Here is a 23,655-nt window from a genome sequence, read left to right on the forward strand (position 1 = left end):
AGCAGGGGGGTTTTCTTGTCCCTACATGGTCAAGTTAGGTGCACAAATTAATGTTTTTTATGTGTGCAGAGAGCATGTCCTAGGGATCATTAACTTACTGAGTTCACTGGGCAGCATGTGAGTCTGATGTCACCACTGTTTTATTATTTTGGGGCATATCTCTTGCTTCTGTTGCATGATTCTGTTGCTAAACAAGCCTGCTTGGTTTTGTGGTTAAGTAAACCTGCTTTCTTAAGTAATTATTAACTTACAAGGGTCTCTCATACTACTTCTACTTACAATCCCCTAATGGGATTAACTATTTCAATCATCTACTTTATCCTTTTACTCCGTACCTATCATCTTTTCCTCAATTTTTCTGGAGTAAAATGGAGCTAATGGTAGCTCAGATGGTAAAGAATCTGTCTACAATGCAGGAGATCTGAGTTCGAATCCTGGGTCGGGATGATCCCCCGGAGAAGGGAATGCCAATCCACTCCAGTATTCTTGCCTGGAAAATCCCATGGACAAAGGAGCCTGGCAGACAGAGTCAGACAGAACTGAGTGACTAACACTTCAGTTAGTTCAGTTCAGTCGCTCAGTCGTGTCCAACTCTTTGAGACCCCATGAATCGCAGCACGCCAGGCCTCCCTGTCCATCACCAACTCCCGGAGTTCACTCAAACTCACGTCCATGGAGTTGGTGATGCCATCCAGCCATCTCATCCTCTGTCATCCCCTTTTCCTTCTGCCCCCAATCCCTCCCAGCATCAGAGTCCTTTCCAATGAGTCAACTCTTCACATGAGGTGGCCAAAGTACTGGAGTTTCAGCTTTAGCATCGTTCCTTCCAAAGAACACCCAGGGCTGATCTCCTTTAGAATGGACTGGTTGGATCTCCTTGCAGTCCAAGGGACTCTCAAGAGTCTTCTCCAACACCACAGTTCAAAAGCATTAATTCTTTGGTGCTCAGCTTTCTTCACAGTCCAACTCTCACATCCATACATGACCACTGGAAAAACCATAGTCTTGACTAGATGGACCTTTGTTGGTAACGTAATGTCTCTGCATTTCAATATGCTGTCTAGGTTGGTCACAACTTTCCTTCCAAGGAGTAAGCGTCTTTTAATTTCATGGCTATAGTCACCATCTGCAGTGATTTTGGAGCCCCCAAAAATAAAGGCTGACACTGTTTCCCCATCTATTTCCCATGAAGTGATGGGACTAGATGCCATGATCTTAGTTTTCTGAATGTTGAGCTTGAAGCCAACGTTTTCACTCTCCTCTTTCACTTAATGCTAATTATAGGCAGTATATGGCAGAGGAAGGCTTGCAGTAAAAGAAAATACTTCTGAGAATGAAGTAGAATCAAAGTGGGAAAAGCCGTGTCTAAAAATGACAAAACTCAAAATATTTTTTATAAAAGACAAAAGGTTCTAATATTACTCAAATATAATCAAGGTGAATTGACTGTTCCAGGAGAGCAAGAACAATGAAATTGTATTTGATTTTAAAATCTACATTTACAAGTGGTGTAGTGTAGGACAAACTACCTAATCTCCCAAGCCTCAGTTTCTTTATTATAGGTTGTAGTGACCATTTGTTTGACAAACACTCATTTACTAGGGCCAGGACTACAGTAGGTAGGTGCGAAGGATACAAAAAGCATAGACGGTATTGTTCCTACCCTCAACTTCACATAATGTAATAAATATTATGAGGAAACCTACTGAATGTTTTCTATGTGCCCGGTACTACTATAACTGCTTATAACTTATCAAATCACTTAATCCTTTTCAGAAACTAAAACGTATGTACTGCACACCATTTATAACAGGTACAGAGAAGTTAAGTATCTTGCCTGCTAAGTTGCTTCAGTCGTGTCCGACTCTGTGCGACCCCACAGACGGCAGCCCACTAGGCTCCTGAGTCCCTGGGATTCTCCAGGCAACCCACACTAGGAACAAACAATCCTCAAACTTGGAGTAGGGATATAGCTTGACAGTGGACAGGAATTTAAAAATCTGTGCATGCGCAGGATGGTAGTGGAAGTTTTCCACACGGAAGGAGCAGTTTTAGTTCATCCGGTCATACAATGGGGTTAAGATAGTACCACTTTTTCTGGTTGTGCCGATTGAATAGTGTAGTTAAGAGTCAGCGATGTGGTAAGCACTAAATTATTAATAAAATGAAATTATTAATTTATTTTATTCCTTTAAATTGGTTCAGCGTGGCGAATCATTAGTGTTTTCGAGGATTTAGCTACGCGTTTAAGCTTTTCAAATGGGTAAATTATACTACTACCAACGAATTCAAGAGCTTCCGGTGGCTGTATGTTACGATATACGATAGGGCTACTCGCTTTGATTACTTTTTTCGGTTTTTCACACTCTTACCCATTTTCTCTGTCAAGTTCTCTATCCGCCTCGTTTTGTACAGCTACCACCTTCACAAGCGAAATTCTCCGAGAAACCGCCGCGCGGCGCGAGGGCGGGAGCCCCATCCACCCACAGCCTTTGCCTCGCTCCCTCGCTCATGGCGCGAAGGCTCAAAATAGTTCTCGCGAGAGGAGACACTTTTTTTTTTTTTTTTTTTTTTTAAAGCGGAGCTCCTAACCCCACCTTGCCTCTCCAGGGTCACATGACTGGCGCCTGCGTCCTAGAACCAAGGTTTTTCTGATCGCCTACTGGCTGTTAACTCGGAGGCAGGCTGACCAGGGGTCCATTCCGGAAGTAGATCCTTTAACTAGCACTTCCTCCCCGGAAGCGTGTCACAACCTAGCCGTCCGGCCTTTGCGGAAGTTCGTCACGTCGCAGTTGCCCCCGGTCAGCGGATGTGTGTCGCCGCTTAGGTGACGCTGAGAAGTGCTTGCAGCCGCCGCCGCTGCCTTCTGGTTGAAGCACTATGGAGGGAGAGAGGAAGAACAACAATAAACGGTGGTATTTTACTCGAGAACAACTGGAAAATAGCCCGTCTCGTCGTTTTGGCTTGGATCCAGATAAAGAACTTTCTAATCGCCAGCAGGCGGCCAATCTGCTCCAGGACATGGGCCAACGTCTCAACGTGTATCCTTGCGGCCTAGGCCTTCGGCCTTGGAGTCAGTCCCGCCCTGCTCTGCTTCCAGTCTTCAAGGTCTGTTAGACGAGAAGAGGGTGGGCAAGGACTGGGGGTCTAGTTAGGAGAGCCTACGATGGGCAAAAGTTAAGTGTTCGCGAGAGGGAAGCGAGGCGGAGTTAATTTCCCGCTCGCTCACCCGTGCCACCAGCCTTGGTGGGAATGCGTTTCCTTCCCACTTTGTATTTTAAAGTAGTAGTAGTACCATTTCGGTGTGTTGTGATCTCCTGTTCTGGTGACTTTGAGATTCTGCTTTTCTGTTACGCCCAAATTGTCTAGTGGAGGTTTCACTGTTGACGGCTGCCTTCTTAAACTTACTGTGTAAAGAGAGTTTTGAGAAATTTCAGTGCCTGAAGGTCTTATTAAAAGGGTGGCCTAGAATTAATACCCCAGCTTTGGCTTAAAATCCATTCCTTCCCCTTACTGGTTGTTTAAGACTGGTTTATAAAATGAGATGATACCTCTTGAATTTGATTTCTATGCCCAGCAAAATATTTGGCACTTATATGTTCAAAAAGTAGTTACTGTTGAGAGTTTTACAGTATTTCAGAGAAAGGAACGATGTCAGTTTAGTTTGTAGGCAGGTAGACTTACAGATCTAATGTTCTGAAAAATCCTTTATGAAATTCTGGGGTTTTAAGTTACTCAAAATGCTAATGTATATTCGTTTTTCTCATATTTAAACGATTTAGTGGGATTTTTTTTTTCCCTTTAAGTGTTTTGGTCAGAAAGCCTACTCATTTTGTAGCAGAGAAAGCTGTAGAGTTTTGAAGTTCTTTCCACTTAGGAAGTAAAAATTTGTTTTTGGGCGCAACTTCCATTTAAGTGTGTTGCTGGCTGTATGTTTAAGGTTGTCCTCACTTGAAAAAAGGTGTCTTTGGTGCCCATATTCAGTTTGTTTCCTAAGCATCCAGTCAGTACTGAGTTAGAAAATTTTTTTTAAATTCTGTTTTAGTGCATCCTAGTATTTTCCTTATGTGTGTATTATTGTGGTACTGTCTCAACTCTGTGTGCTCAGTCGTGTTCCACTCTTTGTGGCCCCATGGACTGTAGCCTACCAGGCTCCTCTGCCCATAAAAATTTCCAGGCTAGAATACTGGAGAGGGGTGCTATTTCCTACGGGGAGAGGGGAGGGGGAGAATCTTCCTGACCCAGGGATTGTTCTTGTGTCTATTGCGTCTCCTGCATTGACAGGCAGTTTCTTTACCACTAGGGCCACCTGGGAAGCCCCCATCTCTGTATATCCCACATTGTTTTCTGAGGTCTTTTTAAGTAAGGCATTCAGAAATTTCCCTTTTCAAGAGAACCCTTGGACAGTGTTGGTGGTAGTGTATATTGGTGCAGTCATTGTGGAAAACCAAATAGAGGTTTCTCAAAAAGCTAAAAATTGAATTACTATATGACCCAGCAATTCCACGCCTAGGTATATATCTGAAAAAACAAAGACACTCATTTGGAAATATATAAGCACCCAGTTGTTCATAGCAGCATTGCTTATAGTTGCCACGATATGGTAGCAAACTGAATGTTCATGGACAGATGAATGGGTAAAGAATAGGTGGTATATATAGGCAATGGAATACTGTTTAGCTATAAAAAAAGTATGAAGTAATGCCGTTTACAGCAACGTGGATGGACCTAGAGGTTATCATACTCAGTGAAATAGAAAGGAAAAGACAAATATATGTTATTTACATGTGGAACCTAAGGAATACAACTGGTGGAAACAAAAAGGTAGACTCACAGATCTAGAGAACCAACTAATGGTTAGCAGTGGGGAGAGGTGACGGGGCAATGTAAGGGTGGGGAGCGGGAGGTACAAACTACTGGGTGTGAGGTAGACTCCAAGGGTGTATTTTACAACAAGAGGAATATAGCCAGTATTCTGTAGAAATTGGAAATGGAACATAATCTTTAAAAATTGTGTTAAAAATTAAAATAGAAATTTTTCTTTTCCGTGAATATCAAATAATTCATTAAATACCAAGGTGTTTCTGGTCCCAGGGATCACCTTATGAGAAGGTTTTGTTGCCAGAGGGAAGTAGAACTGAAAAGTTAATTGCTGGAGCTTAGAAGATGAGGAGATTAGTGGAAACATACCTAGGAGGAAATCAATCCTGAATGTTCATTAGAAGGACTGGTGCTGAAGTTGAAGCTCCAATACTTTGGTCACCTGATGCGAAGAACTGACTCATTTGAAAAGACCCTGATGCTGGGAAAGATTGAAGGCAGGAGGAGAGGGGACGACAGAGGATGAGATGGCTAGATGGCATCACTGACTCAGTGGACATGAGTGTGAGCAAGCTCCGGGAGATGGTAAAAGGGAAGCCTGGTGACACAACTGAACAGCAACCTAGGGGGCAGATCAGGGAGGGCTTGAGAAGATGAGATAAGCAGCAGCATACCTAGAGGACAGATCAGGGCAGGGTGTTGTAAATCAGTGTGAAGAGAGATTCTGTGATAATGGATCACCTTGGCAGGATTTTCAGTAGACAGGTGACAGGTTTAGGTCTTAAATAGTTTTGGTTGTCTTCCTTCTTGATCCACACATATTGAGACCTTGTTTATTAATTCAGCAAGTTTATAGTGAATACCTGTTTCATAGAAGGCATTGTGTTAAGTGTCAATAGTTTGATGAAAACATTTGCTTTTTAATTCTGAGAGGCAAGTATGATATCTTTTTTTAAAATTGAAGAATTACAATGATTGATTTCCAACATTGTCTTAGTTTCTGGTGTACAGCAAAGTGATTTAGTTATATGTATATATAAATATCTTTTTCCATTGTGTTTTTTACAGGATATTGAATATAGTTTCCTATGCTGTTATCTGTTTGGTTATATATATATATATATATATATATATATAGTTTGTATACTAATGCCAGGCTCCTAATTTATTCTCTCCTGCCCTCTTTCTTCTTTGCTAACTATAGTTTGTTTTGTATGTCTGTGAGTCTGTTTCTGTTTCATAAATAAGTTCATTTGTGTCATTTTAGGTTCCACATAAAAGTGGTATCATATGGTATTTGTCTTTCTCTTTCTGACTTCACTAAGTATGATAATCTCTAGGTCCATCCATGTGGCTACAAAGGGCATTATTTCATTCTTTTTTATGGCTGAGTAATACTCCATTGTGTATATGCACCACATCTTTATCCATTCATCTGTCCATGGACCTTTAGGTTGTTTCCATGCCTTGGCTTTTGTAAATAGTGCTGCTGTGAACATTAGGGTGCATGTATCTTTTTGAATTAGAAGAATTTTCTATGAATATATGCCTAGGAGTGGGATTGCTTGATCATATGGCAACTCTGTGTTTAGTTTTTTTGAGGAACCTCCATACTGTTTTTCATAGTGGCAGCATCAGTTTACATTCCCCCCAATAGGGTAGAGAATTCCCTTTCTCCACACCCCAAAGAGGTAAGTATGATTTTCATTTAAGAGCATCCACTGTGCTTGGCTGCATGGTCCTTTTGGGGGCATATAGAGATTGTATTTTGGGGATTGTACTGTCTGTTTTGGGACCTTAACTTGAACGTTTTAGCTCACAATTGACCATCAACACTGCTATAGTGTACATGCATCGATTCTACATGATTCAGTCCTTTACACAGTTCCATCGAAATGTAAGTATAATTTTTTTATATGGTATAATTCTTTTGTGATTAATTTCAGCTTCTTATTTCTTTTGTGGTTGATCTTTGCTGCTGAACTGGGGTTTGAAGTTTAGAATTTAGTATTGATCGCTTTCATTGTAATCACACTGCTATTCTGAATCCAGCCTTCTAGTTTTCCTGTTTAGTGTCTAGCTACTTGTTTAGCTTTAGTGCATTCTTAGAGTAGGTGGATTCTCTAATAGATCATTGAACACTTAGAGTTAACATTTTTGGTTTGGGAGAGTAGTGTTAAAGGGGAAACTAACTTAAGTGTAACTTTTGAACTGGTTAATAATACAGGCACAGGAAAACAAGTGAATGTTAGTCATTTACATTTTCTAAAAATATTTGAAAAGAGTCCAATCAGTGTCTGGTTGGAAGGGGAAGGTACATTATGTGATGACTGGGTGATGACTTTTAAGAGGAGAAAAATAAAATAATAGTAATAAAGGGATTTTTTTTTTCTGGACAGAATTGTAAATAATGCTATTTTCAGTTTTGCTACCTGAAATGGTCCTATTTAACATTATTGTAAATGACTTGGAAGCAAGTGCATAGTGATATTCCAATTGCAGGTAAGAATATATTTGTTTAATAAAATCACAAGATAATAGGGCTGAACTTGATGAATACTTCATGTGGATTTATGAGTCAAATATTTCATTTTTTTTTTTTTTTTAAGAAAAAGTTATGTTTTGAGGTAAGGTGTTTCAGACTTACCCTTAGGATAATAGGGTTTAAATTCTCTTTTTTATGCCATAGAAAAATTGAAAAGCAAGATATTAGTGGACTCATTATTGGGAATAATTGTACAGGAAACCCTTGAGATTTATGGATTAAATATTCCCAATTTTTGCAGATTGTTCAGTCATTTTGGCTGTTTCCTATCTTTAACCCCTCTACCTCCTCTGATTGCCAGGAACACATTCTTCTTAAGAGAGAGAAGCATTTATTGAGGCTGTCTGATAGCTCTAGAAGAGAAAGTAGTGGATAAAAAATGGTATATGAAGAGGAAGTCTATGGCTGTCTTGCCCATTCTAAAAGTTTTCTACATTTCTTTTATTATGGTAAAGATTTGAAATCCAGGGTGAAATACATCTCACATCAATTTGTCCACTCTATGCATGAGTGTGTATTTATATATATATATGTATGTGTGTGTGTGTGTGTGTGTATGTATGTATGGGCTTCCCTGATGGCTCAGTGGTAAGGAATCCACCTGCCAGTGCAGGAGATGCGGTTTCAGTCCCTGGGTCAGGAAGATCCCCTGGAGAAGGAAATGGCAACCCATTCCAGTATTCTTGCCTGGGAAATCTCATGGACAGAGGAGCCTGGCTGGCTACAGTCCATGGGGTCAGGAAAGAGTCGGACACTACTCAGTGACTAAACAGTAATGTGTGTGGGTATGTTTCCCCTGCTTTACCTTTTAAATTACGTATTGTCTTATTTTCTATGTATTTATCTTAGCAAGGACAGAGACTCACTTTTCTGTGTATCCTCTAAAGCATCTTCAGTAAACTTAATGAATGAATGATCTGGTAATTATCCAATATAGAGATATTCTTTTGGATTTCAGTACCTTTTCGAGAATCCATTGATTCTTTTAATTTGGGGTTATTGATCCTCTTCAGAGAACTGATTTTAGGAACATTCTGGAATTACTGGATGAAAAATATGACTCCTGTAGGATGTTAATTCTAAGGGTTTAGCTGTGGTAAGTCCAAATTCAAATTTAAGGGGATTTAGTACATTGTGGCATTGATATATAGTATGTCCTGTGAAGTGCTCATACATTTTTCTTGTTAATTTTTTCTTATTACAAAGGTAATAAATGGTTGTGGTAAAAATTAATACAAGCGTGTGTAATGTAGAAAGTAAAAGCTCATCTGTAATCCCATCCTCCAAAAGTAACGTTTGATAAACATTTCGACAGTAGTGTCTCAGGCCTTTTTTTGTGCCTGTAGTACCAGCATTTATGTATTTCTATAAAAATCACTTGTTACTATACTACTCTTATGCAATTGCCTTTTATCACTTAACAGTATATGTACTGGGCATTTTCTTGTTATTTTAAATGGCCACATAGTATTTGAGTAGTTCCTATAATTTATTTTACCAGCTTTTGATTGGTGGATGTTTGGGTGGTTTATAGTTTATTGTATTATAAATAATTTATATAAGATAGTCTGGTAAACATGACTGTTTTATAAGTTCCTATAGATGGAATTGTGTCCAAGGGTATGCATTTAAAATATTTTTGTTGTGTCTATTTGCTCTACTGAAAGATTATACCAGCATACATTGTTTCCAGCACTGTGGAAGACTGTTCTTTTCTCTCCATCCTCACTAATAACAAATACTCATTCTTTCAGGAAATCCTATTTGTCAAGTACTACAGCAGGGATAGAGTGGTGAGCAAGATAGTGGGAGTCCTATTTTCTGAATTTACATTTCTTCAGTTAGTGAAGTTGAACGTCTTATGCCTGTTGGTCATTGTTCTTCTTATGAAATTGAAGAATTGACTTAAAAGTTTTAATGAGGTGGATGAAACTGGAGCCTATTATACAGAGTGAAGTAAGCCAGAAAGAAAAACACCAATACAGTATACTAACGCATATATATGGAATTTAGAAAGATGGTAACAATAACCCTGTATACGAGACAGCAAAAGAGACACTGATGTATAGAACAGTCTTTTGGACTCTGTGGGAGAGGGAGAGGGTGGGATGATTTGGGAGAATGGCATTGAAACATGTATAATATATATGAAACAAGTCGCCAGTCCAGGTTCAATGCACAATACTGGATGCTTGGGGCTGGTGCACTGGGACGACCCAGAGGGATGGTATGGGGAGAGAGGAGGGAGGAGGGTTCAGGAAAAAAAAAAAAAATTCTCTGTTGATTCTTTATACCCCTATTTTATTTTGGTTTTCTCATCTATCAAAGCTGTGTGCCATGTGCCGTGAATACTTTTCTTGTTTTGTTGTAACTCTTTTATAGTGTTTCGGAGCCTATAGCTCTTGCCTTTTTAAAAAAAAATTTAAAAATCTTTATTGAGGTATAACGTAAAGCATGGGCTTCCCTGGTGGCTCAGTAGTAAAGAATCCACCTGCCAATGCAGGAGATGTGGGTTCAATCCCTGGGTCAGGAAGATCCCCTGGAGAAGGAAATGGCAACCCACTCCAGTATTCTTGCCTGGAAAATCCCATGGACAGAGGAGCTTTGCAGGCTACAGTCCATGGGGTCACAGAAGAGTCAGACAGGACTTAGCAACTAAACAACAATAGCAGCAACATAAAGCACTCAAGTCTGAGGTGCAGCACAATTGTTTTTTGCATTTTATTTATACATAACCTCCACTCAGAACAAGATACAGTGTATTTCCAATACCTTTGAAGAGAACTTACCTTTTGATTGTATAAATTGCATTCTTTTAGTGGACATGATTAAATGACTGGTTTATTTTTACTTAAATCCTGGCATTGCATTCTTTTTTTGAGAAGAAATTAAGCCTCACTATAGTCCATGGGGTCGCAAAGAGTTGGACACGACTGAGCGACTGAATTGAACTGAATTGAATTTCTGTATATATACTATCTTAAATGTTTTCAAGTGGGGGAATGTAAAAGTAAAGGTGAGCAACTTGATGTGTGTGTATTTGTTGCATTTTCTAACATTTGATTCACAGGTGTTGTAATAGCTGACAAATTTGGGTGTATTTTACTCTCATTAACTGACTCTTAAAAGGTCAAGTTTAGTATTTCAAATCCTGATGCTGTGAAAGTGCTGCACTCAATATGTCAGCAAATTTGAAACACTCAGCAGTGGCCACAGGACTGGCAAAGGTCAGTTTTCATTCCAATCCCAAAGAAAGGCAATGCCAAAGAATGCTCAAACTCCTGCACAATTGCACTCATCTCACATGCTAGTAAAGTAATGCTCAGAATTCTCTAAGCCAGGCTTCAGCAATATGTGAACCATGAACTTCCAGATGTTCAAGCTGGTTTTCGAAAAGGCAGAGGAACCAGAGATCAAATTGCCAACATCCACTGGATCATTGAAAAAGCAAGAGAGTTCCAGAAAAACATCTATTTCTGCTTTATTGACTATGCCAAAACCTTTGACTGTGTGGATCACAATAAACTGGAAAATTCTGAATGAGATGGGAATACCAGACCACCTGACCTGCCTCTTGAGAAACCTGTATGCAGGCCAGGAAGCAACAGTTAGAACTGGACATGGAACAACAGACTGGTTCCAAATAGGAAAAGGAATATGTCAAGGCTGTATATTGTCACCCTGCTTATTTAACTTATATGCAGAGTACATCATGAGAAGTGCCAGGCTGGAGGAAGCACAAGCTGGAATCAAGATTGCCAGGAGAAGTATCAATAACCTCAGATATGCAGATGATGCTACCCTTATGGCAGAAAGTGAAGAAGAACTAAAGAGCCTCTTGATGAAAGTGAAAGAGGAGAGTGAAAAAGTTGGCTTAAATTTAGAAAACTAAGATCATGGCATCTGGTCGCATCACTTCATGGCAAATAGATGGGGAAACAGTAGCTGACTTTATTTTTTTGGACATCCGATCTCATCATTTCATGGCAAATAGATGGGGAAACAGTGGCTGACTTTATATTTTTGGGCTCCAAAATCACTGCAGATGGTGATTGCAGCCATGAAATTGAAAGACTCTTACTCCTTGGAAGGAAATATGCTGTCCAACCTAGACAGCATATTAAAAAGCAGAGACATTACTTTGCCAACAAAGGTCCGTCTAGTCAAGGCTATACTTTTTCCAGTAGTCATGTATGGGTGTGAGAGTTGGACTATAAAGAAAGCTGAGCGCAGAAGAATTGATACTTTTGAACTGTGGTGTTGGAGAAGACTCTTGAGAGTCCCTTGGACTGCAAGGAGATCCAACCAGTCCATCCTAAAGGAAATCAGTCCTGAATATTCATTGGAAGGACTGATGTTGAAGCTGAAACTCTAATATTTTGGCCACCTGATGCAAAGATCTGACTCATTTGAAAAGACCATGATGTTGGGAACGATTGAAGGCAGGAGGAGAAGGGGACAGCGGGATGAGATGGTTGGATGCCATCACCGACTCAGTGGACATGAGTTTGGGTAAACTCCGGGAATTGGTGATGGACAGGGAGGCCTGGCGTGCTGTGGTTCATGGGGTTGCAAAGAGTTGGACATGACTGAGTGACTGAACTGAATTGAGTGGTTAAGAGGATGATCTCTTGAGTCAGACACATCTCAATTTGGATCCTTGCTGCACTGCCTACAGCTCTTTGGCCTTGGGCAAGTTACCTTGGGCCTCAGTTTTCTCATCTCTTTGGAGTCAAAAACGGTGCCTACCTCATAGGATATAGGTGAATTAATTTGCAGAATGCCTGCACATAGCAAGTATTAGCTGGCATTATTACTGTTTATAATATGGACAAAATCTTACACTCTTAACTTGGCGTAAGAATTCCTTTTGAAACTACTTTTGATAGGAAAATACTTTGATAAACTAGCTTGGTGTATGATTGCATGAGGAGCAATGAGTATATGGTTGATTGCACAAAAATTAGGTTGAAATTTATCTGTTGCAGTCTTTCACTTAGATAGTGCCTTGTTAGACATTGCTTTTATTATATATATACATATATATATGTTAGATTCTTTCAAGTGTATTTTTAGATCCTTGAAGGCAAAGTTGTAGGCTTAATATCTTAGTATTGCCTTTGAGTTACCTTTTTCCTTCTCCCCTTTGTCCAATCAGTTATAAAGTCCTATTAATTTATATAATGGTACTGTTCTGTTTTTCTCACCCTATAAACATGTATTTTTATCATAAAATTAAAGAGGACAAATTAAAGGAGGTAATTATTTCTCTGTAACTCTGGTCTTCAGAGATAATCCTATTAACCTTTTGGCATATATTTCCACTAGAATTTTTTTCTCTTCATGCAGTTACATACACACACACACACACACACACACACACACACATATATTTACTGAAAACCTATTCATTTTTCCAAGGTGAAAACTGCATCTCTTTTTTCCTTTATTTCTACTGCTAGTGCCTATTCTAAACTTTGTTTCTTAGTGCTTGTATTAGTAAAGTTTTCTCTTAGAAAAAGTAACTTAATGTATCTATCCTTTTTTCCTTTTAGTCCCATCTACCACTGGATTAATCTTTATAATTATTTCTTAAACTCTACATTTTTTTCCCCAAAATGTTTAATGTCACTCTCTTCTTAAAAATCTTTTGTAGCCCACTCCAGTATTCTTGCCTGGAAAATCCCACGGACAGAGGAGCCTGGTGGGCTACAGTCCAAAGGGTCACAAAGAGTCAGACATGACTGAGCACGCACACACTCAATGGATGTTCAGAAATATATCAGAACTAGTCTTCCTGAACAAAAACTCTAAATAATTTTCAAATCTTTGTTAGTTTAAAATATAACACTGTAAAAGATAAAGTCCATATTCTAAACTTTGGCACATGAACTTGTACGGTACCACAATTCTGGTATAAAACGTTTTGCTTTAAAGTCAGTAGGGCCTAAAATCCTTAGATTTCTAAATGGTTAAAGGAAATCATAGGTTCTTAAATGTTTAATGAAAAATTTTATGTACAACAATTGTATTTGCTTGCTTGACCTTTTGCATTCAGTTTTTTGTGAGCCATTAAGGCGATCTCAAGCAATGTTCTCAACAACTCTAAATGCTGTTAGTACCATAACTTAGATCATTATTTATTATTATATCTTCCCATTGAGAAATCTTTGTAATAAGCTGAGCTCTTAAATACTGACAGCTGGCCCAGAAATAAAGCATTTAGGATACATCAAAAGAAAAAAAAATCTTTTGTGACCTATATCCTTTTATTTATATCCTTTACTCAATGTACTGTTCACAATGTGCTTGATGCCCTAATTTCTCATGTCTTTGTTCACACCCATTTTCCTCTGGTTTTTCTTTGTTTTAAGGTCTAGTAGAATATTTGTAGCAAGCTCGATATACAACTGCAACAGATAAAAAGGAAGAGGATTATTATTCTGAATTGAATTTGTGGAGAAAAATATTTTCACAAAGTAATACAAATAAATATTAGAATTCTTATCAGTTATACTCAGTAAATAAATATTTCACTTCTATAAAATTATTTATTGTTTTCTTTAACTTCTGGTGAATTCTGTCTAGTTCATGCCATTGCCGTGTTTGATTCGCTGACATATTCTTGTTAAGATTCTAGAGAAGTTCTGCTTCCTGAGATTTCCCAAATCACCAGGGTATGTTTATGTCCTATTCTGATTTCTTTTTTAGCATCTGAGTTTTCTGTCTTCTTGTGTATCGGCTTGACTTTTTTTTTGGCCTCACAGCATGGCTTGTGGGATCTTAGTTCCCCGAACAGGGATTGAACCTGGGGTCCCAGCAGTGAGAGCACTAATTAAAGTTTTGTGCTCTTCTCCATATGTAAGTATAATTGAGATAATATGCATACGATAGAATTCCTTCTTTTGATTTACAATTCACTGGTTCTTGGTATATTCAGAGGTCAGCAACCATCACCATGATCTAATTTCAGAACATGTACATCACCCCAGAAAGAAACCCCTCATACTTCAGCAGTCACCTCCATTTCTCTTTTCCCAGCCCCTGGCAACACTTGCTGATTCTGGACATTTCAATTTACTCCTTGTTTTGCCGAGAGTTTTACTTTCGTTTTAGATTTGAAGAATTCGTTAACAAAAGAAACCACTCTTTACCACAAATAAATTCAATTATCTTATAGAAGGGTATTTGACTTAATTTAAATATACAATATTAAAAAACAACAACAACAACAGTAGAGAGAAGTAACAGAACTGGGCTGACAGCCTGTATCCAGACTTGAACAGCACTGGCCAGTCTCTTGTTAACAGCAGTCTGGATCCCCAGTTGGAAGGATCCTGGGTGGTACGTCCACCCCACAGGTGAGACTTCAAATTGCAATTTTGGGGGCTCCTGTTTGTAATCTCAGGCTGCAAACTGATATCAGTTTGTTTGCAAAAAATGAGCTCTTGTGAGAATGTAACATTGTAAATATCATCTCCACATAGTTTTTGGTGACTGATAATAAAAATAATTTTAAAAGATTACTTCAAAAAGATGCAGCTCTAGTTTTACTTTAATTTTACAATGCTGTTTGTTTTATCTTCCTGAGTCATAAGAATTTTTAGATAGGGAAGAGAGGCTGGCCAGGCCCTCAGGGGCTTAGGGATTTCAAGTCCTATTCCCTTTATTCTCTAAAGTGCCGACTGACCTGATGGTAACACTTGATGTGCTTGTAGGCAGGCATGTAGTCCAGGCAGTGTCTGGGCAAGGTCAGAAGTGGGTCAGAGGCCTGCTCCCCTATTTCTGAACCCTGAACAAGACTCATCCTTACCAGTTGACCTCAGAATTGTTGAGGCTGAAGAGCATAGGAATAAGGCAGAGTAACATGAACAGTCTCTTTAATTCTATAAGTCAAATAACAGTTCCAGATAGTCAATAGAAATAAAGTGATCATAGAAATATATAATGGGTTAAGCAGTGCAGAAAAGAATCTTTGAGCAGTAGGGGATTTAGTAAAGAAAAAGACCCACCATGAATGAGAAGTACGTTTTTGTACATCAACTCCTACATCCATTAAGTTATTGGCAGTTACAGTAGTAACAACAAAATGCTCTATTAAGGTATGATTATATTTATCTATGAAATTTTATAACTCTTTGATTCCTTGCAAAATCTTTCATAAAGGTTTTAAGGGGAAGCTAATACTGGGAACAGAGAGAGTAAGGAATAGGATTTGAGTCCACTATACCTAAGTTCTCATGGAGGAAAAGTAATAGGTGGTCCCCTTCCAATATAAATGATCAGTATGTGTTAGGCATCTGGAAAAAGGGGTTCCTAGCTGAAACGTAGAAGTTAGTTTCTACATAACTGGTTACATACATACATACATACAAGTTGAAGGGCTATTTAAAAAAACATGGGATTTAGGGAAGATAGTCCATTCACAATACTTCATGAAGTTCTGTGATAAGTAGTGTTCCCAAATGTGAGATGTTGGTCCACTTAGCAGTCTCTTGGTAGCCTTATAGTCTGTCAGTAAGTGGTGCGATTATTAAAGTCCAAACAATTCCCAGTAAAATGCCACAACTAATACTCTCCCCCAGATACAATGAGTAACACATGAAATTGGTGTAATGTAACAGACAGATAAATTTTGTCCATAGAAAGTCAAAGTTAAGAAAGAACAGGCCTTGTTTGCAAGGCAGGTTATCCTGAGTTTGGGTCTGGCTCGTAATTCTCCATCTGAAGATTCCCCAACATTTTTCGTCATGTTCTTTTCTTAACTGTAGCAGATAATCAGGAGTTGAGGTATGAATAACAATCCACATTACAGTAAGGCTCCAAGAAGAGTCTTTTCTTGAGAATAACAGTATGTTAATGGCACATATTTCCATTTTTCCTGTCCGGAGATTATATGACAGTGTCCTTCCCCTGTGCAGTCATATCAGCAGCAGGTATGGGAGGACGGTTAGGCTGCTTCACCCAGATTTTAGCTTCAATAGTATGTATTTCATTTGTGGACCCAAACCCTCTATCACCTCTGACCGTTAGTAAGGTGGGAGGTTCTCCGTTTTGTACTTTGTCAGTTACAAATGGAAGAATCAGCAACTGACAACTTGATTATGTTTATTAATAAGTAGATCATCCTTTTCCTCATTCTAGTTACAGTCTAGGTCTGTGACTCCCCCACAGACACAAATCCATGTTAATGCTAAACTGAAGCATTCTTGGATTAATTCAAAGTGTCTGGGAGACGTTTTAATTGCAATACCAGTTGAAATAGCACATACCAATCCTTTAGTAAGTCTGTGTTCAGATGTAGGTGACAAATCCAGTCTGGAGCCCTCAGGAGTAGCTCAGAAAGGAGCTAGTGCTCCTGGGCTGATTTTCTAATTCTAGCTGTCTCAGGATGGAAGTCTGTTTTATGAATCTGTATGTTCAGAATAGTCATCTTCATCAAAGGAGTTTCTAATTCTCCTATAGGTCTATTATTTAAAATATTGAGGGCAGTATTTAAATTAGTCCTTCAGTTTTTATAAGAACCCTCTCCAAGTTTAATTAATTGCTATTTAAACAGATCATTCATTCTTTCAGTCAAGCCAGCATCTTGAGGATAATAAAATATGAAAAATCCATTGTACATTATGTTCCTGGACAAACTCTTGTATTAACTTACTTTAAAGTGTGACCCATTGTCACTCTGAATTTGAAGTGGAACACCGTAATATAGATGAATTATCTCTAGTGTTTTAATAGTATTACTCTGGCTTTCCCCAAGGGAATGGTCACTAAATACTCAGAATAGGTGTCCACAGCAGCACACACACTGGCACCCTTCTTCCCAAATTAATGGACCAATATAATCAGTTTGCTGTATTTGCCCAGGCAGCTTGCCATGTGCCACTTGTCCTTTGCTGGTTGTGGCAAGCTTCTATGCTTAATTGTTGACAAATTGGACATTGTAAAATAACATTTAATGAGATCTATAGTGAAAGAAATAGCTCGATCCTGAGCCCACCTGTATGTTGTTGTTTCTCCCAAATGGCCACATTTTTGGTGTGCGCATGAAGTCGAACATTTTAAGTTGCTGGAGTCTGGATCAACTTCTGCTGCTTGAATTCAGGTTTGTTCATTTCTAATAGAGTTATACCATTATTTCCTAGAATTTGGGACACTGTGAGCATCTACATGAAAGACTGAAACAGTAGTAGTTTGAACAGTTTCCCAAATGTCAGACCATAATTCCTTTCCCCATAGCTCTTTGGAGTGAATTCGCCAGTTATTCTTTACGCTTAGGGGAAGCCAAGTGGCCAATCTGTTCGTTGGCTACTGGCCAAGAGTCTGTATAAATATGACATTCTGTTAAATTGTCTTGTTTTCGAGCCTGATATACTGTGTATAATTCAGCAAATTGACTGTTCTTAGTATGACTGTTTCCGGCCTCTGGAAATTTCCTGTTCTAGAAACCCAAGGGCTCTATTTTGTTTTTTCCATAAGCTCCAATTGGCATATAGTTCATTGATTGATACAGGTTATTTTATGTCACAGGGTATCTGCTCTCCATCCAAAGATAGATTACTGAGATAAGCTTTAGAAAAATTAAGTTAAATGTCTTAGCAATATAACAGCAAGGAGCTATCTGGGAAGTAAGTCTTGGTCAACATAGATCTCAGTTAACAAAACTAGAATTTACTATTAAGTGAAACAATTTTTTGTGAAGGCATTAACCCTCTAGTGAGGGTTAATGGTTAGTCCCATCAAACAAAAAATGAGGTTTATCAGGGAGCCGGGAAAAGTCAAGCAGCCATCTTGGATTTCCCAGTCCCCTGACTGATTTATAGCCTTTGTTTACCTGTTTTAAATTCCTTGATTTAGAAGTAGACAGTTGCCATGTTCTAAGAACATCAGGATAGCAAAAGTCTGACAATGAAAGATTAATTATTTGTAGAAGCAAAACGAGCTTATCTCTGTGCCATAGTCTTCATAGATCATTGTGAAATATTCATTTACTTTACCAAAGTTGCAAAAGATTTTAAAAACAAATATAAATCACTTAAAGGCGATGAAATTCTCACAGTCTTGTTATCAAAAGCCACATCCCAAGAAAGCTGTTCTCTTAACGAGAAAACCAAGTTCCAGTCTGATACAAGCTTACTGTTAATAACAAAATTTGTTTATCTATTAATAGTTAATTTAATCTTCAAGATTTCTGTAAATCTTGAAGAGGTGATATTTTTACAAAGTTGTTATTCAGTCGCTAAGTCATGCAGCATGCCAGACTTCACTGTCCTTCACTATCTCCCTGAGTTTGCTCAGACTCATGTCCATTGAGTCAGTGATGCCATCCAACCACCTCATCCTCTGTCTCACCCTTCTCCTCTTGCCGTCAGTCTTTCCCAGCATCAGGGTCTTTTACAGTGAGTTGGCTCTTCACATCAAGTGGCCAAAGTATTGGAGTTTCAGCTTCAGTATCAGTCCTTCCAGTGAATATTCAGGGTTGATTTCCTTTAGGATTGACTGGTTTGGTTTTGTTGTCTAAAGGACTCTGAAGAGTTTTCTCCAGCACCAGTTCGAAAGCATCAGTTCTTCGGTGCTCAGCCTTCTCTATGGTCCAACTCTCACATCCCTACATGACTCCTGGAAAAACCATGGTGTGTGTGTTAGTCACTCAGTTGTGTCCAACTCTGCAACCCCATGGACTGTAGCCCACCAGCCTCCTCTGTCCATGGCATTCTCCAGGCAAGAATACTGGAGTGCGTTGCCATTCCCTTTTCCAGCGGATCTTCCCAACCCAGGAATCAAACTCAGGTCTCCTGCATTGCGGGCAGATTCTTTACCATGAGCACCACCAGACCTACTATGGAAAAACCATAGCTTTGACCGTACAGACCTTTGTTGGTAAAATGATGTCTCTGCTTTTTAATGCACTGTCTAGGTTTATCATACCTGTTCTTCCAAGGAGCAAGCGTCTTTTAATTGTTTTTACAAAGCCATCAGAATAAAGCCATAACTAAAATGACAAAAGACTTTACTTAATAATTTTATTTATTTATTTTTTGGCTGTGCTGGGTCTTCATTGCCGTGTGGGCTTTATATAGTTGCGGCGAGTGGGGGCTGCTCACTAGTTGCGGTGCACAGGCTTCTCATTGTGGTGGCTTCTCTTGTTGTGAAGCAAGGGCTCTAGAGCCTGCTGGCTTCAGCAGTTGCAGCGCTAGCGCTCAGTAGTTGCCATTCCAACTCTAGAGCACAGGCTCGATGGCTGTGGTGCACAGGCTTAGTTGCTGTGTGGCACGTGGGATCTTCCAGACCAGAGGTGGAATTCAAGTCTCCTGCTTTGGTAGGTGGATTCTTTACCACTGAGTCACCAGCAAAGCCCTATTATGTTAGGGAGACTTTGCTAAAGCATAATTATTCTTAATAAAATTTGATTTAAAAGCTCTTATCTCATTTACATTTTCTTTCCTTAAAAATTTCTTCACATTGAGTTACTTTCCTTGCTGACAGATTTGTAAAGGAAACAGCAAGATTTTATTTAGCTTTACATTAAGCCTAGGCACAGTGAACGTATTATTATACGATGATTCTAAGACAGACATATAAGACATATTAAGAATCTATACTGATTAACTCAACAGACTTAAACCATCTTCAATAGCAGATATCGACTTCGTACTAAATATTTCCCAGATCCTGTGGTCCTAAACTTTATCTTGGCCAGTTTTCTAGATATTTAGCTTTAATTTGTAAGCACTTACTTTTTAAGTCAGTTAAATAGAGCTCATTTACAAGTAAACCTTAGCAGTGTTATCCAAGGACAAAGACACATAACTGAGACAGACACATATATCCAGACAGGCGGTGGTTTCAGTTTCTGTTTGAGATTTAAAATGTCTCTTGGTCTCTTTTCCCCCTGTCATTTCCTGAGACTGAACTTCTTTTTGTTAACCTTGCCGTGCTCCTTTCGATATTTAACTCGTGCAGCCTTTACAGCAGCTTTTTCAGCTACCAACTGGAAAATGGACACTTGGTCAGCTAAAATGTAGTTTTGACATTATAACGTGAACAGTCAACCTTGCAGGTCGCATAATTCTTTCTCCAGTTTTGACTTCTTTTCAACCAGTTTTAGTTTGGCTTCTTCAACCTTATGGTAGGCAGAGAGGATCCAGCCTCTCTGATCCATCATGGTACATTCTTGTTCTTTCTCACTTGGCAAGAGCCACAAACATTCAATAACTTTTAAAGGTTCAGCCCTCTTTAATTTGGGGTCCCAATTGGGGTTCCAATTCTCATACAGTCCAGTGGATATGTCCCATTCAGTAGCCAACAAGAAGTAAGGCACATCTTCCCATCTGGAAATAAAGACTTATTTAATCTTAATGTCTTTCTTTTTAAAGAGTGGCATTTTGCTTCACGAATCCTGCTCACAGTGCCAATTTATGTTTTGCCAAAAGTTTTACTTTCGTTTTAGGTTCGAAGGATTCATTAACAAAAGAAACCACTCGTTACACACAAATAAACAATTTCATTTTTTTATAGAAGATTATTTGACTTAATTTCAATATACAGTCATTAAAAGAAAAGAAATAGAAGTGTAACAGTGTATACATCACCAAATTGGGCTGACAACCTACATCCAGACTTGAACAGCCGTGAGAAGTTAACAGCAATCTGGAGGCCCAGTTGGAAAAGATCAGGGTGGTACATCTACCCCACGGGTGAGACTTCAGATTGCAGTTTTGGGGGCTCCTGCTTATTATAGTCCTATGCTGTAAACTGATGTCTTCATCAGTTTGCTAGCAAAAAAGAGGCTCTGGTTTTACTTTACAATGCTGTTGATTTCATCTTGTTAGTCATAAGACTTCTTAGACCCTGGAGGTGGGACCGGGCTGGCCAGGTCCTTAGGGGCTTAGAGATTTCAAGTCACATTCCCTTTCTCTAAAGTGCCTCTTGACTTGCTGGTAATGGTTGGTGTCCTTGCCAGGCAGACATGTAGTCCAGGCAGAGTCCGGGCAAGGTCAGAAGTCACTCAGAGGCCTGCTGCCCTACTTGTGAAGTCTGAACAAGACTGGTGGTGGTGGTTTAGCTGCTAAGTCATGTCTGACTGAGCCCGCCAGGCTCCTCTGTCCATGGGATTTCCCAGGCATGAATCCTGGAGTGGGTTGCCATTTCCTTCTCCAGAACAAGAGAACAAGGTTACCTCTATTTTAATTTCCCTAACAGTCCTTTAAAAAAAAGTATATAGAGTGCTTTGATAAAACTTAATCTCATTTTAAATAGAAAGCTGTCTACTTAACGTCTAGTGGCTACTTAAAAGTAGCTTTTAATGAGAGTTCATTGAAGGATTGATTTAGGAAGTGGGCTTGGGTTAATGGATAGAGGAGAAGATATTGTAAATAGAAGGGAAAGCATAACAGGAGGTGATGAAAATTGAGGTAAGCAAAGAAGTTGGTTTAAAACTTAGTTCTTTTTTAGAACTACCTTGCTCTAGAAATAAATAATAAAAGTGATTTATTTTCTCTTCATCCAGTCTGTGGCTCCAGCAGCCTTATTTTTAGCAGCCAAAGTAGAGGAGCAGCCAAAAAAATTGGAACACGTCATCAAGGTAGCACACACTTGTCTCCATCCACAGGAATCACTTCCTGATACCAGGAGTGAGGTAGGGGGTTGATTAATTGCATACATCTGTTTTTCTTAATTTATTTTGATCATAACTTAGTTTTACAACTTTGATTTACTGAAATCTCAATGGGGACTGTTAAATGAACTTTTAGTGTTTGTTTTTTCCTTAAAACATAGAAATTTTATGGTAAAAGTTAATTGTATTTTTTCTGGTAAAATTGGAAAGTGCATAAAAAAAAGAAAATATATTAACTAGATATAATTTGTACCACAGATATATAAATGAACCAGTATTTCCAGCTTCTTTTCTATAAGTAGTTGTACATGTATATATTTTATACCTACTTTTTTCACTTACTGTATGTCAAATATTTCCCCGTCAATTCTCCACTTTCTTTAAATATTGATACAGAATTTCATCATGTACATACATATATTTTAACCATTATCTCTTAAGATAATTTCCAGCTTTTTACTGGAAATATCTCTATGGAGAACATTATTTTTGTTAATGAATTTTTAAAAAATGGATCCTGTCATTTATATGTTTAAGTTTTTAACAAATTCAAGTATGCTCATCTCCCCTTCTCCTAGGAGAATACTGTTGATTATAATTCAGATATATATCCTTCTACCCCTTTATCCTTTGTGTCTACATATAGCTTCCCCTGCGTCCCCCCTTCCATCTTTCCTTGACCTTATGAAGAAGGGAAACTCTCCTGGCTTTAGAATTCAGTGACTGGGGAGCAATGAGTTTGAAGAAAAACTACAGATTTCTGTACCAGGTTATTTGTTTGTTGCAGTGGATGCACTTCAGAGAGAAGTGGAATTGTGGAATCACAGCTCCTAGTTATATGAGTCAAATGTTTAAAATAGCAGTGTCTTGACTTCATTTTCTTTCTGGGCTGCACCAGAGTAGTTTTGTTGAAAAGTTGTTGGTCTGAACTTTTATTTATGTTTAAGACTACTAACTGCCATTGGTCCGTAGAATTGACCAAATAACAAAATTTTATTGAAATAAAAAGTAAAATCCCAACTTTTTTTTCTTTAAAGTATATTTACATGACTTCTCACCTGAGTCTGTCTTATGAGGTGAATCGGAGAAGATACTTTCTTCATTATATGGAAAGGAGAGCTACCGTAGGTTAAGTCCTTATTGGACTCACTAGAGATCATAAAGTTCAGTGGAAAGTTAGCAGCAACATAAGTCTCTTAACTCTTGGCTCAAGCTTCATTCTCCTAGAGCTCTATACCAGTGCTGTCCGATAAAAATATAAGGGAAGTCACATATGTAATTAAAATTTTTAAGGTTTTCATTAAGCTTTTATTTTAAATTTTTATTTAAATTTAAAATTAATTTAACATATTTTATATAGCATTTTGTTTAACTCCAAAATATAGTCATTTCAGCATAGAGTCAATTTTAAAACATTATTAATGAAGTGTTTTTTAACATTATTATTTTTTAACTAAGTCTTTAGAATTCATCGTGTATTCTACATTCATAGCACATTTCAGGTGCTTGATGGCCATGTATGAATAGTGGCTACTGTAATGGCTGTACAAATCTGAAGGATTTTTGTTTGTTCCATTTTCTTGTGAACTCCTCTGTGAATTTTAAAAATCTAGCATTACTCTAAAAGGAAAGTTTAACAGGAATCAAATGTTTGAGATTGCGTACAGTACTG

General features: G+C 38.4%; 2 protein-coding genes across 5 annotated transcripts in view; one reads left to right on the forward strand and one right to left on the reverse strand.

Annotated features, from left to right (window-relative positions):
• The window catches only part of TEX49 (testis expressed 49), a 44,373-nt gene extending 41,789 nt beyond the window's left edge, over positions 1-2,584 (reverse strand). Inside the window, exon 1 of the mRNA XM_059886916.1 lies at positions 2,373-2,584. Within this exon, the coding sequence (XP_059742899.1) occupies positions 2,373-2,376 (4 nt within the window). The 5' untranslated portion in view covers positions 2,377-2,584. The remainder of the gene's footprint in view (positions 1-2,372) is intronic.
• Positions 2,585-2,825: 241 nt separating this feature from the next.
• CCNT1 (cyclin T1) overlaps positions 2,826-23,655 on the forward strand; it is a 40,683-nt gene continuing 19,853 nt past the window's right edge. For 2 of the 4 annotated variants that reach the window (XM_059886142.1, XM_059886143.1), the window contains exons 1-2: positions 2,826-3,041; positions 6,637-6,718. In XM_059886142.1, the coding sequence (XP_059742125.1) occupies positions 2,881-3,041; positions 6,637-6,718 (243 nt within the window). In that variant the 5' untranslated portion in view covers positions 2,826-2,880. 4 annotated transcript variants of the gene reach the window in all.

Source organism: Bos taurus, chromosome 5 (assembly GCF_002263795.3).
Source record: "Bos taurus isolate L1 Dominette 01449 registration number 42190680 breed Hereford chromosome 5, ARS-UCD2.0, whole genome shotgun sequence".
NCBI lineage: Eukaryota > Metazoa > Chordata > Mammalia > Artiodactyla > Bovidae > Bos > Bos taurus.